General features: G+C 45.4%; 1 protein-coding gene across 9 annotated transcripts in view; it reads right to left on the bottom strand.

Moving 5' to 3' along the window:
- The window catches only part of Katnip (katanin interacting protein), a 166,565-nt gene that overhangs the window by 145,236 nt on the left and 3,421 nt on the right, over positions 1 to 17,908 (bottom strand). For 6 of the 9 annotated variants that reach the window (XM_039082889.2, XM_039082891.2, XM_017589397.3 and 3 more), the window contains one exon: positions 1,054 to 1,109. The exons of 2 other annotated variants lie outside the window; for them this stretch is intronic. In XM_039082889.2, the coding sequence (XP_038938817.1) occupies positions 1,054 to 1,109 (56 nt within the window). Of the gene's footprint in view, positions 1 to 1,053; positions 1,111 to 17,908 lie in introns of those variants that run through there. One more of the 9 variants, XM_039082892.1, reaches the window with a different exon arrangement.

The raw sequence follows: 17,908 nt of genomic DNA, 5'->3' as shown, positions 1-17,908 counted from the left end.
TTTGGAAGATCAATGCATTCAATTAGCTGCTGATTCCACCTCCTTAGACCAGCAAAGTTTCTTGATACTTCAGATAGGATTAGATGAGCCCTTTGAGCCCACTTTCTCTGCCTATGATAGTTTCTCACACTGCAGAGTGATGGTCTAGGGTTACTTGTCTTCCGAGTACACAGCACATATAATAACCATTGTCACACCATCCCTTAGTCCCGCTGATATCCTGAGCAAATAGTGGGGCAGCTTTCAAGAATGGTCAAATATGGTGTAGAAGTGAGTCCTTGGGCTTAGCTAGGGTGACAAATGCTAGAGTCACAACCAAAAGAACAAGAAGTGAGACCTGGTCCTAGGTGTGGTGACATACACCTGTAATTCCAGAATTTAAGAGAAGGAGGGTCTCCAGTACAAGGCCAGCCTGGGCTATAGTGCAAGTTCTAGACTATTTGACTATCTGGGCTGAGAGCTCCTGTCTTGGTGGGGGAATCCCCCCCTACCCTGTTCCCTCTGTTAATTTTCCCCACTCTTAAACCTGGCCTGCCCTATGGCTCCTAGACCCAGCTGAGCTTGAAAAAACAACCTTTTCTTCTTAGAAATGACAGAAGTGACCCTGTACCCTTTGGAAATCCAGGATTCAGGAGGTCTTTGTCGCTGGCACTCCATCCTCTTATACTCTAGAAACTCCATGTGAGTAAACCCTATTGGTTTGCTGAAGGAGGAGACAGCATGTGGAGTATGAAGCACCTTGACTGGCACCCAGCAAGCTTTGCAGACACAATTGAGCCCTAGTTGAGAGCAGGGGCACCTGGCCTGTCAGCAAGAACCCCAAAGGAGGCCAGGTTGCTGACTACAGACTCAGGAACCAAATGCACAGCTGTTATTCTAAGTGGCTGAAATCAGGGGTGAGTGTCACAGCAAGCCAGCTGATGTGCTCCACAAAAGATCATTGTTACAAGTGACAATGGGTTGACAAGTCCAGTAGCCAGCTCTCACTTGGCCCAGGACTCACAGAACGCCCGTTTACACCAGGCTCTTGCAAATAGCAGGGGGTGTAGTTACCTCCTTTCTCTCCTGAGAGCAGGACCGGCTTCTCTCCACCTTCCGCAGGGCCTGACCTGTAGCAGTTCAAAAGCAGAAGCAGAGATTAAGGCTGCTTGGGAACAACTAGTTTATCACTGCAAAAGCTTTTTATTTGCAAACTGAAAAGACAGGACCAATCATAATGAGATGATTCTAAGAAAACGCAGCCTGTTATTATAATAGGAAAATGGCACACTTTTGAAATGGACCAACGGCAAAGAAAATGGTAATTCACACACAGTATTTGACTATAATGAACAAAGCACCAGCCCTTTAATCTGGGCCATTATCTGTACTCTGAAAGGGCCAAGGGACTGTAGTTTTCCCTGTCGAATTACATTTCTATTAAATTGTTTGGAATTACATAAAACACCTTCCATAAAAATGCCTTCTGCCATGCACATAGCCATAAACTTAGGTGGGTGCATTTTGAGGTGCTGCACCAAGCCCCAGACTCACAGCTCAGGTGATGTGCAGAAGTGAATTAGAGGTAATCACATGCGCTTCACATAATGGGCAATTTCAGAGAAAATCGCTGCTTTTCTCAGAATGCCTTAGACTAGCATTTGAAGGTATGTGTAAATTCAGGAGGCATCATCTGCTGCAAATGTGTCCTTCCCAAAGCACGTTTTCACACCTATGATGGAGTGTCCACTAGAAAAGCTCCTAACAGACTGCCTTGGTACTGAAATCTAAAACAGAAGTCACTGTATGTTGTCAGTGTATCTACTGAAGCCCCACTTGACTCCCAGGGGCTAATACAGCCACAACCACAGGTTCCACAGGGTAAGAGACCTCAGAAGGCAGAATCAAAAAGGTACAGGGGCAGAGGAGGAGATGGAATCCAAGTCTCAGAAGTGATTGTTTTAGATAGTTTTTATGTTATCTGCTTCTAAAGTTGGACCCTGAATGTCCGTAAGTCATGCTTTGAGCTTTTAGGAATAGGACCTAGATGCAGGAAGTAGGGGCTTGGCCTTTGCAAGTGATGTTCACATCTGGTTCTGGTCCCTGTTCTCTGCTTCCTGGCACATTCATGCCATGGGAATAGGCCCCATGGCAGAATATAGCTAGACAAACAGAACCTCAAAACCGTAAGCCAAGATTAAACCTTTCCTTCCTTAAGTTGTTGCTTTCAGGTATTTTGTCCCAGTAAGAACTAAAGTGACTAAGATGCTATGTGTTGAAGCCTTGGCCCCATCTTATGTGGCTACTGGAAGGTGGTAAAACCTTCTGAAGATAGGACCCAGTGCAGGGACATTAGGTCTTAATGAGAACCTAGGCCTTCCTCCTCTCTCTTTGCTTCCTGGTCACCATGAGGTGAACAGCATCCTCCAAATGTTCCCACCATGTTGTTCCTGCTTTACCACAGGCCCAGAATAATGAACCAAGAGACTGTGAGCTCAAACAGACATTTCCTCTTTACAATCTGATATCCTCAAGTATTTGTTACAATAACAGAGACCGGGCAACACATCAGCTCCACTCACTATGATCCCTTAGTGTAACCTTTTGTTTTTCTCTCTCCACAGTTCACAGGTCTAGACCCCTGGCAGCCATGAACATAGTAACCCATGCTCCAAATCTCAGTATGTCAGACCAGGGATGACACCTGACCCAAGCACAGCCCAGCAGAATCCCAGCTTTGGGATTTGAAGTTGTTTTGGGGACAAGGCAAGGCTAATCCTGTTTGTGAGCTCTGAAGCCTGTGCATGGTCCTTGATCACCTGCCCTAGGAAGACAGACAGCAATGCGTGAGTGTCAGGACAGTAGGAAGCTATATGGAACATCAGCATGCTTTGTGATCACAGACACCCTTTGAAGCTGTTCTGATACTGTATGTTCTCCTTTCCACCTCACGACAAACTGTTTAGGGTGCAGTGATTTTTTTTTTTTTTTTTAAGGAGCCTAGAATAAGGCGCTGTGACATGGAGTATCCATGGTGGGAAAGACTAGGGATAAATCTACTGACATAGTACTCACCTAACATGAGTAAGGCCCTAGGCTGCATCCCCAGCCCACAAAAATGATGAGAGGTTTCATGTGTAAATGGAGGTTATATGGGAATTCTGAACTTTCTGCTTAGTTTTGATGTGAATATAAAACTGCTTTTAAAAAAAATAAGTTTACGGGCTATAGGGATATCTCAGTGGCTAAGAGCACGTACTGCTTTTGCAGAGAACCCAAGTTCAATTCCCAGCACCCCTATCAAGCACAACCATCTATAACTCGAGCTTTATGTATTGTTCTGGCTTTCATAGGCACCTGCCACACCTCCTCCCACATACACAGAGAGTATACTTATACATATGTACAAATCAAGTTAACCAAAAAGACAACAGGGTCTCACAGTCAGGACAGCTAGTTCTTGGTCTAAGTTAATCAAGGCTTCATAAAATCCAATGTTCTGGGATAGTACCTAGAGAGAACACTCCAGAACCTCTTGGCCACACTTTGACTGTCAGCATGTGTATTCCAAGCAGAACCTTGGGCTGGCCAGTGGCATGATATGACGATAGTCTAGTCTGCCCACACAAAGCAGACTCAAATGGGTCTGAGCTAAAAGAGACTACATGGGCTGGAAGCCAGGGATGCTAAAAGACCAAGAAAGGTCCGTAGGGGTGAGAGTGCTAGCCAAGGGCAAGGCAGGAGCAGGAGGGTAGTTAGGGACCAACAGGGCAGCCTAAGTCTGGCAAGGCCCTTCCTTCATCAGTCACACCAACTGAGATTCTGCTCTGGGAGAGCACAGAGCAATCTGGAACCTTTGCAAAGTCCCAGGCTCTCTGGGGCATAGTTGTCTCCTGGATTGTGTTAACATATGCCTTTAATCTCAGCCCTTGGAAGGTAGAGATAGGCAGATTGCTGTGGGTTTGAGGCCAACTAGAGCCACATAGTGAGAAATAAATAAAATGAAATAAAGGTGATTTAGTCCAAATCATCACTGGATTTGCTGTTCATCTAAAATTCCATTATGGGCTGGGGAATGACCTGATGCTAGCTGAATCCCTGTCTAGCTTTGTGTTTCATCACAATACCTCATGCATACACAAATAAAATAGTTTCAACACACAGTTAAAATAAAGCTTAAAAATGGGCCATATACACAAACCTTAACTACTGGTTAAAACCTGAAGGCACATCTCTCTTCTGGAGTTAATTAGAAGTGTCTTTATTCATTAAATTGGAAAGTAATTTGCTTATCTTCCAATGAAGATAATGCACTGTAATTATGAGCATTTAGATCTGAGCTCCCTAGAAGCTGGTTGTCCTCACACCCAGGAGCCTCTCTCTCCTGCTGGTAGCTCGATGATGACCACTTCTTTCCTGGCAAGAACAGGAGAAATGAACTCAGGTTCCACTGTACCTGCCTGCTGTTTCTGACCTCTCAGTGTGTCTTCCTACCTGTAGCTTATTTATTCTCCCAACAACAGAGAGAGAGAGAGAGAGAGAGAGAGAGAGAGAGAGGTGACATTAACATCAATAACCACTACCTGCAAAGTGAAAGAGGTGTTCCTCTGCACTTTGCAAGGTGACTTGCCTACATCAGTTCCAGAGCAATAAATAAGGCCAGATGTAAATGTTAGGTGTGTGCTTCGCTTTAGAGGACAGATGTGTGCCTGGGGAAATGAAAAGAGACGTGAACCTGCTGAGCTTTTGTAAATAGAACACGTTTCCTCCGTTTATGGCCTGAGAAGGCCTTTATCTGCACTTAGGATTTATTGTCAGTGGTTAGGATCTGACACTTCAGTTTTACTTTGCTCTAGATGTACATAATATCCACTGCTACCATTTAGAAGGAGTCACGTCTTCATCTGAAGTCATCAGGCAAGGGGAAAATCATGTCAAAATTACCCTTGAAAATGAGCTTAAGCCATTCACAATGAACAGGGTACAGCCTCTTAGACCCACTGCTGCAGACTAATGCATGTGTGTAAAATCTGGTGCATCTGGAAATATAAAGTACATGATCAAAATACACATGCAAAATATATCTTCATGGTATCCCTCATTAATCTATTCCTATTCAGCGGCTCCCTCGTCTTTTTTCTAGTCAGGCACGGGGAGAGGTGGGGATATAGGCAAGATCGTGGTTCACAGTCATGGAAGGTCAGCAGCACCTGGCTGCCTGCCACAGCTCTGCCACCTGGCTGCAGCCAGTGTTTCAGGGTTCTTCCTGAAGCCTCACGGCCTCTTTTGTTAACCAGGGATTAGGAAACATCTTCTATAAAAGTCCACATAGTGAGTATTATTGGCTGTGTGATACATGAGGTCTTAAGACCATAAGGGCTTTGGCACTTATACTTTGCCACTGTAGAGCAAAGTAGCCATTGGTAATAGGCAATTAAACAGCATAACCAGTCCAATAAATCTTTATTTACAAAAACAGGCAGCGGGTGCTGGGGATTGGATCATTCTTGCTTTAGAGGACTGTTATTATTCTCATTGGGATAAACCAATGTAGTAAGAAGTAAACTGCAGGTGAGTGACTCAAAGGCTTACTTATTGTCATAACAGTGTGCACTCGATTGTTGTCACCATCACCATCACTGTCACCAGGATCATCATCATCATATGTGGTCAGGGCTTATCACATGCCAGGCACTAGGCTCCAAGCTAGACCATGTCTCAACCCACTGACACATCACAGCTACCTAGGAAATTGATGCTGCTATCATCCAGTGTCAGATAAGGTCATGAGACCTAAAGAGGTTAAAGACACTTGCTCAATATCACAAAGCTGGTGAGTAGAGCTGTGCCGGCGGTGAACTGCTTTAACCACTATGTGCCACTGTCCCTCAGCCAGGTTGTTAAGCTTTGTCTAAGAACAATGACAGTACAGCCAAGTGCCGGGGAGGAGCAAGAGAGAGAAGGAGTCACTCTGTGATGCAGCATTTAATCTGCCGCAGGCTCCCAGAGCAATTAATAAGGAGATTAGGAGCAAATGGCTCCCTGGTGAAGCTGGCTCTCCCTCTCCACCAGATGGCTTCCTGAGAAGATCTGGAACAAATGCCAACCATGGAGGGGCAGACTTGGCATTCCACTCTCCCTTCCGGCTTTGGAGAAGAAAGGTGACTTGTGCAAATCCCACAGCACAGACAGTCTGGACCACAGATTCCATCATAAGGAACAAAGGACTTGTTAGTCCCTAAGAGAGTGATGGTGCTTTTACCATGTGACCAATGAGACCAACTTATCTTCTGTTGACTACATGAGTGTTCATGCTGCATTTTGTGTGTGTTCACACAATTTAATTTACACTAAAATTATCCCTCATCTAACAAACAGCCTGAGAAAAATCAAAAGGATCTAAGAAAGACCTTGATGGAGGGAACACAAAATGGCTTAGAAGCACAAAGGCCATTTTCCTTTGGAGCTGGCAACATCTTTTCTAGAAACTTGCTGAGAAGTTCACAATTTCCAAAAGCAGGAAGTGTCTGTGTATGTGCATACGTGTGTGTGTGTGTGTGTGTGTGTGTGTGTGTGTGTGTGTTCCACAGGATCACAATTTGCCAAGTAGTGGGCTAGTGAGATAGATGCCCACGGTGCTCTTGCAGGATTGGAGTTTGGGTCTCAGCATCCATGTCAGGTAGCTTACAACTGCCTGGAAGGCAGGCTCCAAGGCTCTGACACCCTCCTCTGGCCTCTGAGGGGTGTGGCATCAGTGAGGAAATACTAGATAAGCACGCCAAGCCACGAGATGAGAAGCAACACTCAAATACTGAAAGAGATTTGAGCTCAGTGGTAGAGTGCTTGCCTAGCATGCGTAAGGCCCTGAGTTCAATGTGCAATATGAATAAAAAGTGACTAGAAAATGTTTTCTAGTTTAATGTTAAAATTAAGCAAAAAATAGACAACAGCTGGGAAAATGTCCAAGTTCCAGATGATATACTCTTTACTTTTATAAGATGGTCACATCTAATAAACGACAGGGGCTAGAGAGGCTCAGCAGGTAAAAGCACTGGCTGCTCTGAGAGGACCTGGATTCAGCTCCCAGAACCCACCCAGGTACAACAATCAGGTCTAGGGAACTGATGCCCTCTTCTGGTTTCTATGGGCACTGCATACATGTGGTGCACAAACGTTCATACAAGTAAACATTTGTAAAATGAAAGTAAGTAAATCTTAAAAGGAGAGAGAGCCTTTGCTGGGATGGGAGGGAGGGAGAGAACGAGGGAAGAAAGAAAGAAAGAGAGGATGAGCTGGCCCAGTGGTTAAATGGAGTTTGATCTCCAGAACCTGCATAAATGCCTGGTGAGTAAATCCAGCCTCGGAAAACAGAGATGGGGAATCCCCAGAGCAAGCTGGCTAGTGAGACCAGCTGTATTAGCAAGCCCTGGGCTTAAATGAGAGATGTCGTCTCACTGAATAAGGCAGAAGAGCCAGGATGATTCCCAACATCAACCTTGGGACTCCACATACACAGGTTCACACACACACACACACACACACACACACACACACACACAGTGCCCACACAAACGCACACACGTACATACACACCACACACAGGCATAAAAATAGAAAAATTAAGGTTTCGAAAAACATAACATATGAGAAGTTCTAAGAGCTTTCCTACAAGAGACCTGAGAGGGCTCAGAGGGAGGCTGTAGAGGGCATGGAGCAGCTCCCTAAACCCCATGCCTGGAAGAACAACACAGCATTGGCAGGACACATCTCTCGAGAGACCACTCTGGAGTGCAGAGAGGTAAGAATGAAATGACGGCAAATGTACCAACAGTTTCTTAGCTAAGTCTATGATGGCCTCACACTAATTTGAGGGCAAGGGTTTTACTGACTGGCTAGAGAAAGAGGGGAAATGGAGAAAGATTAAAGGCCAGCCAAGACCTGCCCCATGGTGGCTGGAGATGCTTTCCCTAGCACTGACTCTCCCAGCATGATGATGATGGCTGTTGGAATTCTTTACTTTCAACCACAATGCTCCAGGTCACAGAAGTTAAAGGACTTGCCTGGGGCCCCAGAGCCAGGAGGGGAATCTGCCAGCTTAGCTTCAAGACCCAGTGCCATTTCCACTTGAGGCCCACACGCCCTCTGCCCCACTTCAACTTCCTGAGAGCCTCTGAATCCTAATTCTGGCTTCCCGCTACTGCACTGTAAACACACAGGCCAGAGTCAAGAAGATAGCAGCAGCATGGCAGGACCGGAACAGTGAAGAGAGCTGACCAGGCTGAGAGGGGCTTAGCTCCAAGGACTGCTTTCTATGTACGTATGTGGGCCTTTTCTTGCTAGCTTTTTCTGTGTGTGCTTCTGCTTTGTTGTTAAAGACTGTAATCCAGTCTGGCCTTGAACTCTGGGTAATCCTCCAGCCTCAGCCTCCCCAGCACAGAGATTACAGGTGTGTACTATCACACCTGGCTTGTTTTGTCAGTTTTGTTTTTCCCAGAGATACCAAGAGGCAACATTTCCTTACTTCTAAATCCATGAGTCCCTGTTTTTTGGATACTTAAGGATTTGCAGAATTCTGCTGGACAAGAGCAGGAGCCAGGTGAAGGCTCCCTTGCTCCCGTGCACCCCGGGTAGAGCTGGGCATTTAAGCTACACTCCACATTGAAAGCCTGAAACCATATTCCTGTCACTCTTCTTTCGAATTTTCCTTGTAACTAGAATTCCCAGGGCCCAGCTTACTGCCAAATTACCTGAGATAAACAAGTCATGCTAAGACCCTCCTCTCCTTTCCAAATCCAAATCGCAGCTGGCAGCTGGAAGTGGTTATTTATAACCTGCACAGAATTCTCTGCACTGGCTTGCAGCCTTACACCCGGATGACTGAGAACAAGACAAGGCAGGACAGTGGCTGAGGTTGTCAGTGTTGGGTAGCAGGGTCTACCTGTCAAAGGACTGATCAGTCACAGTTTCCCTGAAGTCTAGTCACAGACATGAAAGAATATGCGGAAACCTACAGAGAGTTTATAAACTATAAGCTGGGAGGTTTATATCCCTCTGCCCAGGTCTACTGACATTCAGGGACTTGGGTTTGTTCGGAGGAACTCTGGCTCCCACATGCACTCCACACTTATCCACTCTTCTTCACAGTCTCTCTTTTAGCCCCTGACTCTCCTCCTAGATCCCGAATTTGCTATACAGGATCTCGCTCTAGCCCAAGCTGGCCTCAAACTCACACTCCCCGCGCCTCAGCCTCCTGAATGCTGGGTTTCCAAGTGTTCACCATCACGCCCAGCTCCACCCTCCACTCTTACCCAGACTTTCCAGTGGCAGCTGAGTAGATTCTCAGGGTCCACAAAAGGGCTCAGCAGGAAAGGAATTCCTGGCAAACCTGAAGACCATAGTTCTATTTTTGTTTCATTTGGGTTTTTTGAGACAGGGTTTCTCTGTTTCTCTATGTGCAGCTTTAGCTGTCCTATAAATGTGGCTGTCCTCAAACTGACCTCTGATTCTGCCTTGGAGTGTTGGGATTAAAGGCATGCGCCACCACCTCGGTGCTGACTACCTGAGTTTTTTTTTTTTTTTTTTTTTGGTTCTTTTTTTCCCGGAGCTGGGGACTGAACCCAGGGCCTTGCGCTTCCTAGGTAAGCGCTCTACCACTGAGCTAAATCCCCAGCCCCAACTACCTGAGTTCTAATCCTGGGACCCACACGGTAAGAAGGCAATGACTCCCATAACTTATCCTCTGATCTCTATGCACACACATGTACACATGTGTACACACGCACACACACACACACACACACACACACACACACAAATATGATAAAATCTATAAACAACAGAAGCTCAGAGGTAGAGCCCTTGTTTAACAGGCACAAAAGCCTGGGTTCCAGCCTCAGCATCAGACAGAAAAACAGACAATTTTGAAAAGACCATTATCAGTTATCAGCTTACCTTCTGCTCCATGTGTAGCAGACAATCCAAACCAAGCTCTGGCTGAACAGGCTCCACATGTTCCTGGTCTGAAGCATCTCAGATTCCCCTAAGCTCTCACTCCTGCCATCACATCCATCTTTATTTTGCTCCTTGCATCCCAGACTCCTCTTTGGACCTCTACACTCCCTAGGTCTGGGCCATTCACCCCTGGGCCTTATTCAGCTCCTCCTTATCAAATTAGCTTTCAGCTCAAAGGGATAGAATCCTCTATCCTGCCATAATCTCCCACAAACACTATTTTTTGAGACTGCAGTCCTGGAACTTGTTATGTAGACCAGGCTTGCCTTAAACTCACAAAGATCTACCTGCCTCTGCCTCCTGAGTGGTAGGACAAAAGGTGTGAACCACTATACCCAGTTCCCCTTCACTTATGTGTTCATGGTCTGTCTCTTCCACCATGGTTGTTATAGGGCTTTCTGGAAACTCAGTTCTCTATGCTTGGAATAGCACCTAGCCTGTAGGCATCAGCAGATGTTTCTGGAATGAAAGGATAATGCTGGGAGGGGCATGGCCATCTTCAATGAGAAGTGCTTTCTGGACCTGACATTTTCCAAATCCTCCTGCCTATCTCCCACTATTCCTGGTGTGGTGAAACAGAATATGATCGAATGTACTTAATACTCCTCTGGAAACAAGGAAGTTATTAAGAAAAAAAAAACACACTTCTATACTGTAACCAATGGCTTCTGTGAAAACAGGATTCCCAGGCTGAAATAGATTCTGGTCTATCTCTAGGTGGGTCACATAAGTTACTGAATCCATTCTCCTTCCATAACCCAGCTGTCCTTTCCATCTCTGGGCTTGCCACACAAGACAAGATGACTCCCAAACGACCTATTCAACTGCCCTGAAAAGTGCATGAGCTCCCATGAGAATGCATGAGTGCATGAGAATCCTGTGAGAGGTGCCTGCTGGCCAGACACCCCTTTCAAGGGACTCTGTTCTGATTTGGTTTAGTCTTTGGAGATGAAATCTCTTGGTGAAGCCCAGCTGGCTTTAAAATCAAAATCCTCCTGCCTCAGCCCCCCAAACATCTGATACTGCAGTTGTGTACCACCATAGCTGATTTTACTGAGCATCTACCAAGTGCCCAGCATTCCTCTCAAGCTCTATAAATGGAGTGTCCAGGTGCTGTGGGATGGAGGAGCTAGCTAACGATTGTAAATGTCAGAACTTGTACTTCCTCCTCGCTAGAAGCCTGATGGGGGATGTGGAGCACCCACAGAGGGAGGAGAGACCTGACCCTCTTTTATGCATTTTTATAGCTTGCTTTTGCAGGCTTAAAACAAAACTATGCAGAGTTCATAGAGTTATCTGAAGAAAGAGTTGGGGGATGGGGATAGGCTGAAATAGGCTGGGTACTGCCCCATCCCTGGAAGTCACAAGTATCAGACTGTCAGCTCTCCTGGGCTGTAAGTAAGCCTCCACAGCTGATAAATAACACTAATCAGGCTAGATCCAAGAATCTCTCAGCAGCTGAATCTGGGCACAGATGTTCATCTAGTCTCCACTATTTTTTTTTGAAGTATATTATCTTTTCAGCCAATAGTTAAAACTTAGGAGCTGTCACATCTTAGAATCCCAAGTTCTTGTGAAAAACTGAAAGATCTGGCGGTCCAAGGCCTGTCATCCTGCCTGGCAAAGTTATCCGTAGCCAAGAGCAGAAGCTGCCAGATGGTGCAAGGCCCTCCCATTCCTACTCCTACCTTTCCTAGTTGTCTCCCTGTGGCTGTGTCAAGTCCAAAGTCTAGGGGGTTGGTCCCTCCAGCAAAGCTTCAGAAAAGCAAAGGCTCACATGTCAGAACAATTGATCAAGAGTGCAAAATCATTATTGCTGAAGCTAATGCAAATGTACTTTACATGCTAGACTCTTGCCTTGGGCTCTGCACATATATAAATATAATTATTATAAATACCCTAATAGGGAGATATTGTTAATATGGGTTTTGTGCGTTTGAGAGGGTATTCTTGGAGTTCTGTTTTTATTGGTGTTGTTTCGTTCAAGTTTTTTTTTTTAATTCTTTTTTTTTTTTTTTTTTTTGCGTTCCCCTCCCACCCCACCCCCTGCCTCACGGGTTTGCCCAGCTCGTTCAAGTTTTTTAAGACAAGTTCTCCTGTAGCCCACGCCCAGGCTAACCTTGAACTCTTAAACCTGCTTCCACCTTCTGCACTGGGATTGTAGACGTGCACCACCACACCAAACTGAGGAACACCACACTCAGTTCTGTTTTATATACCAAGGAAATCACATGCTCTGAGAAACTAGCAAGCAGGTCTTCACAAAAATGACTATTCCTGAGTATGCAGAGCAGACTTGGGAGTCACAAGGCACTGATGGAACAGCTCTTACAGGAACCTTGGCCACACAGACCTCACAATTTGTGACCCCTGCCTAGAATCCTCTGAGCACTAAGACAATTCAAGACCCCCAAAATGGAACTCTGGAAGAGAGCCATTAAGTTCCTTCCAGCTTCTCTCCCTGGTTATGTCAATCCAGAAAACATGTTTGCCAGGCCTCAGCATGTAACACCAAAGTGGGTCTCCACTTCCTCTGGGAATAAGACATGATGCCAGTCCTACTACAGCCTGGTGGGAAGCCTTCTAGGCAGGAAGAGGTAATTGTGCATGCCAGGACCTATCTCCCCAGTGGGAGAGACTTGAGAGGGTGCAGATGGCTAGGAATGCAGCACAGGCAAGGCAGAAAGCTGGGAAAGAATGTGACATGTGCCAAAATGTGACATGCTCCTGAGTGGACAGCTGCTGGTAGCTCAAGAGAAATCTCAGGTGCCTACAGGGAAGGCCTGTGTCATGAAACATGCGCTCTTGAAAGCTGCTGCCACCAGCCAGAAGGGGGTCAAACCATCAGCACATATCCAAAGGTAAGGGGGCAGCCACATGTAGTTTTAATAGGTACAGTCTTCATATACCCGGTTTGAATGCTTGGCTATAAGTAGTGGCACTATTAGGAGGTGTGGTATTGCTGGAGTAGGAGGAAGTGTGGGGGCAGGCTTGGAGGTCTCCTGTGCTCAAGCTATGCCTGATGCAGAACAGTCTCTCCTGCTGCCTGTGGACCAAGATGGAGAACTCTTCAGCTCCTCTCCAGCACCATGTCTGCTTGCATGCCTCCATGCTTCCCATCATAATGATAATGGACTGAACGTCTGAGACTCTAAGCCATCCCAGTGAAATGTTTTCCTTTACAAGAGTTGCCATTGCCATTCATGGTCATGGTGTCTCTTCACAGCAACAAAACCCTAAAATACCACTGTTTATCACCAGAGGACTGGGCCTAACTAACAAGGCAGGCTCAGTGTACCCAAAGTCCCTCATCATGAGAATGGAACATCCAGGAACTCATGTAGAATCAATTTTGAATGAGAAAATATTGCTATGAGCCCAATACAGCCCAGTATAAAACCTCTGGCATGAGTGGGATGTCTCAAGGTAGTTGGGGCTAAAGAAATTCTCAAAATAAGGTGACACATCCATAGGTCACTTGTGGCTACATGGGCCAGGCTTTTCAAATCCCCACGAGACACTGGGAATTCATACTTTTTTGTTTTGCTTTTTGAGATGGATATGGCTATGTAGCCCAGGTTGGTCAGAAACTCAAGACTCTCCTCCCTCAGCCTCCTGTGTGCTGAAACTGTGTGTGCCACTCCGCTTACCTGGCAGTCATTATCTCATTCTTAAAGTACTTCCAATTAACTCCCTGTTCCTCTTCTACAACTCTCCTACTTGGGGACAGAGGCATAGTCAAAGGGCCACACCCTGTGAGTCCAAAGCCAGTTAAGCTGAGCAGCAGAAAGCTAGCTCCACAGTGGGAACTTCCCCATGAGCTCTTCTTCCCCAGCTTTGTGGTGGGGAAGCTGGTGACTTCTACAGCAGACTATTTGGCTAGGCCACTCACTGTTCCACAGCCTTCTAGGTTTGATAGAAGATGAGCACAATCAGTGACATATTGAGCCATCTAGGAATTAAATCAGATTAGATCCTCCTTGGCAGCAGTTGGTAAACTGGCTCTGGACAGGGCCAGACAGTAAGTGTTTGGGCTTCATAGACATATATTCTCTGCTAAAAGCAGGCAACTCTGCCACTGCATCATGATAGAGCAGCCATACATGATATGGACAGGACTGGGCATAGTTGTGTTCCAATAAAACTTTATTTACAAAAGCAAGCAATGGGGCAAAATGCTTTGGGAAGGGAGATGGTCTTTGTTCTCTCCTAGACTCCCATGATGAATTGACATCATTTGTCTAGCTTTCTCACAGCCTGTGAGTTAAGCAGGACAGAAGCTATCTTACCTTTTTCGGGTACTAGGTATAGCATAATATAAATGCAACATTCCATAGGGATCTTCAAAGGTGTTCACAGCCATAGGGTAGCAGGACTATGACTATAGATGCTGGGTTCTCAAGCAAGTGACATGCGGTCACTGGGTGGCACTGGAAAAGACAACTCCCTCTCAGGGTACCACTGCTTGAGAGAGTAATTCCCATGCAGAATCCCAGTCCAGTATCATCAGCCTCTTGATATTCGAAACACCCCAATAAGCTGTTGATGAGAAGTCTCCCCATTCTTCAATACAGACAAATAGTGCAAGTATATAAAAACATTATAAGCCAAATAAGCACGTCTGTGGGACGTCTTCACAAGGTTACTCTGTAGCCTCTGATATGCGGAGTCCACCTGCTGCTACTTCTTGTGTATGCTTGTTTGCATGTGTGTGTACCTGCGTCTGCAGGCCAGAGGGCAATCTCAAGAGTCTTTTCTCAGGTGCTGCCCATCTTTTTTTAAAAACTACATTTCTATTTATTTTGTGTATACATTTGTGTGTTTATATATGGAGAGCAAAGACAACTTGCTACAGTACGTTCTCTCCTTCTGCCCAGTGAGTGGGTCCTAAAGATCAAACTTGGGTTGCCCGGCTTGGCAGCAGGTGTCTTGCCAAGCCGTCTCACCACCAGCCTTTCTTTTCAGACAGGATCTCTCTCTGGTGGAGCTCACTGAGTATGCTAGGCTGGCTGGGCACCAAGCTCTAGGCATCTGCCTGGATCCATGTCCCCAGTACTACGAACACACCGAAATGCCCAGCATATTATGTGGGTTTGGGGAATTAAACCTAGACTCTTAGACTTACAAGGCAAAGTTTACCAGCTGATTTCCTTCTTATTTTTTATTTAAACATATGTCTGTGCATGCCATGTATCTGCATGTGCTAGCAGAGGCCAGAAAATGGTGCCAGATCCCCTGGAGCTGGAGTTATGGGAGGTGACTCCACCCAACACAGGTGCTGGGAACCAAATTCTCTGGAAGAGCAACAAGTGCTTTTAGTCACTGAGCCATGTCTTCACCTCAACATCTCCTTTTAAGACTGAGCATTTGATCCAGTGAGGTGGCTCAATGGGTAAAGCACTCATTGTCAAGCCTGATGACCTGACAGATCCACATCTCAGAGAACTGCCCCCCTCAATTGTCCCAATTCCACATGAGTGCTATAGTATGTCTGTCTCTGTCTGTCCATCCCCCCGACACACACAACACACACACACATTTAAAAAAAAAAAAACATCCTTTTTAAAAATCATCTTTACAGACAAGGTTCTATCTATTTTGTTTGTTTTTCATTTCTCTTTTTGTGGTGCTACAGAGGAAACCCAGTGTCTAGCATATGCTAGGCAATTATTTTCCACTGAACAGCATCCTGAGTCCTTGGGGTTGGGGTGAGGGGAATCTGAAAATGGGAACAAAGCTAAAAGAGATGGTATGTACCTCAACCTGGGGAATTGAGGCTGGAGGATCAGGAGTTCAAAGTCATCCTTGCTGCACAGTAAATTCAAAACCAGCCATTTGCTATATGAGACACTACCCAGAGAGAGACTTGTAAATGAATCCCCACATTCTCCTCACTGGAATTCAGTTTTACTTATTTTGCCATCTCTAGATCCTGCTGCACAAACACACTGATGTTGAGTCACTACCATAAAAACAAGCAGAACACACACACCAAGTTCCTAGGGGCTAAAGTGATAGGGCAGAGGAAATGCTGGGATATAAGAGAACAGGCACCTGAAGAAAGGAGGAAGCAAAGAAGAGAGCAGACACGAGGCACAGAAGGCACATATTTATTTTGCCAGCTGAAGACCAATCTTCTGGTTATCTCATGCTTGGTGTAAGTAACAAGAAAGACAAACATTCCTAGAAGCCAGGCATGCACCCATACAAGACCCGGGCTCCTGCTCTGTGACTGGCAGTGGCTCCCAGGAAAGCCCCCTGACTCATCACTGCCTGCTCTGCTTTTTGAGATCATCTAGACAAGCCAGGCAAAATTTCAACTTGACATTATTAATCTTTAAGAAAGTTTGCTGAGCAAACGATTGATATCAACAGGGGAAATGTTGAATATTTGCTTCCAGGGCAGCAAAGACAAATGAACCAACTTTAAAATCCTTTCTAATGGCACTGATGTGGTTAGCTTTTCTCTAATTATCATGTCCCCCAAAGACGGAGAACAATTGTTTTTCTCCTTAACCATCTCACTAGAGAAATTCTAACTTTAATACAGAGGCGAACGTTTTCCTAGGCAGAGGACTCTGGGAAGGCCGTTTACCTTCATAAGCATTAAAAACAAACAAGGACACAAACATAAACCGGAAAGAACAGAAGAGTACACTAGTTACAAAGATTATCCTGTAATTCTGGAGATTGCTGGTAGATCAGGAGTTCAAGGTCATCCTCCCTTACAAATCTAGTTCCAGGTCAGAATGGGCTACAGGAGACCTAGTCTTGGAGAGAGAGAGAAAGAAAGGGGGAAGGAAAAGAAGAGAGAATGTCTGTTCTCTTCAGCAACAGTTTGCAAGAAGTCTGTCCATCTGCAGCCACCAAGCCCATCAGCTACCACTGTAATACTGTTTTCCTTGTTTGAGACAGAGGTGGGGGATAGGGATGGGTGATGGGGCACTATTAGCCTAGGCTTGCCTTGAACTCACAATCTCCCATCTCAAGTGGTGGGATTATAGTGTGCACCACCAAACCTGGCCTAGAAATATTTCACCATCATATGTATCTCATTGACAGGAAAACAGACTCAGAGAAGGCACAGTGGAGAGCTACTTATACCAAATCTAGGAGTATCACCCAAACTGTTATAAATCAACAGGCCAGAGAAAAACAGGCACAGCAAACAGCCCAGCTTGGGGAGACTGGTTTAGACATTTAAACTATGTGCTCAGGAAGCAAATGGTTTTCTGATGAGGCCACTGGCTTACCCAGTTGGCTAGAATCACAATTCACTTAAAGCAGGCTGCTCTTCAACAACAGATCAGACACAGGTCTATAAAGATTCAGTGTAAAAATTACAGGTGCAGTAGCACCAGGGAGGCAAGCCAGCCAAGTTCTCGTTAAGTTTGAAGCCAGCTTGGTTTATATACTGAGTTTCACGCTAGCCAGTGAGAGTCTTGGATCCCTGATCTTTATGGTGGCCTCCACAAGCATGCCGGAGCACACAGGCCCTCATACATTTAAACAAATTAAAAATTAGATTGGAAAATAGGATTTCTGAAGGTTAAAGTCTAATCTTAGGGTAAATACCTTTGTAGAGTAAAGCATTCCTCAAGTAACCTAGCTTAAAATGCAGATTCCTCAAAACATCCTGTAACAATTCAGATCCTGGGCTTTGGAGGGGCTTACGAATGCAGTGATTTTCACCATAACACTGCAACCTCTGTGTTTCATTCTGACTGATAAGGCAAAACAAAAATAAGCAAAGATGCTTTTAGCTGGCATCCAGGCCAAGCTTCAAATAGTATAAACGGCTGTGTCTGTACTGATATGTACTTTATGACACAGCAAACAAATGCAGAAGAATCTTCACTGATTAGCCAGGTGAAATTGTACACACTTTTAATCCCAAAGACAGGTTTATCTCTGTGAG

The sequence above is a fragment of the Rattus norvegicus genome, chromosome 1, assembly GCF_036323735.1.
Source record: "Rattus norvegicus strain BN/NHsdMcwi chromosome 1, GRCr8, whole genome shotgun sequence".
Taxonomy (NCBI): domain Eukaryota; kingdom Metazoa; phylum Chordata; class Mammalia; order Rodentia; family Muridae; genus Rattus; species Rattus norvegicus.
Note: the sequence above shows the minus strand (reverse complement) of the source record. Positions and strands in the feature narration are given on the sequence as shown.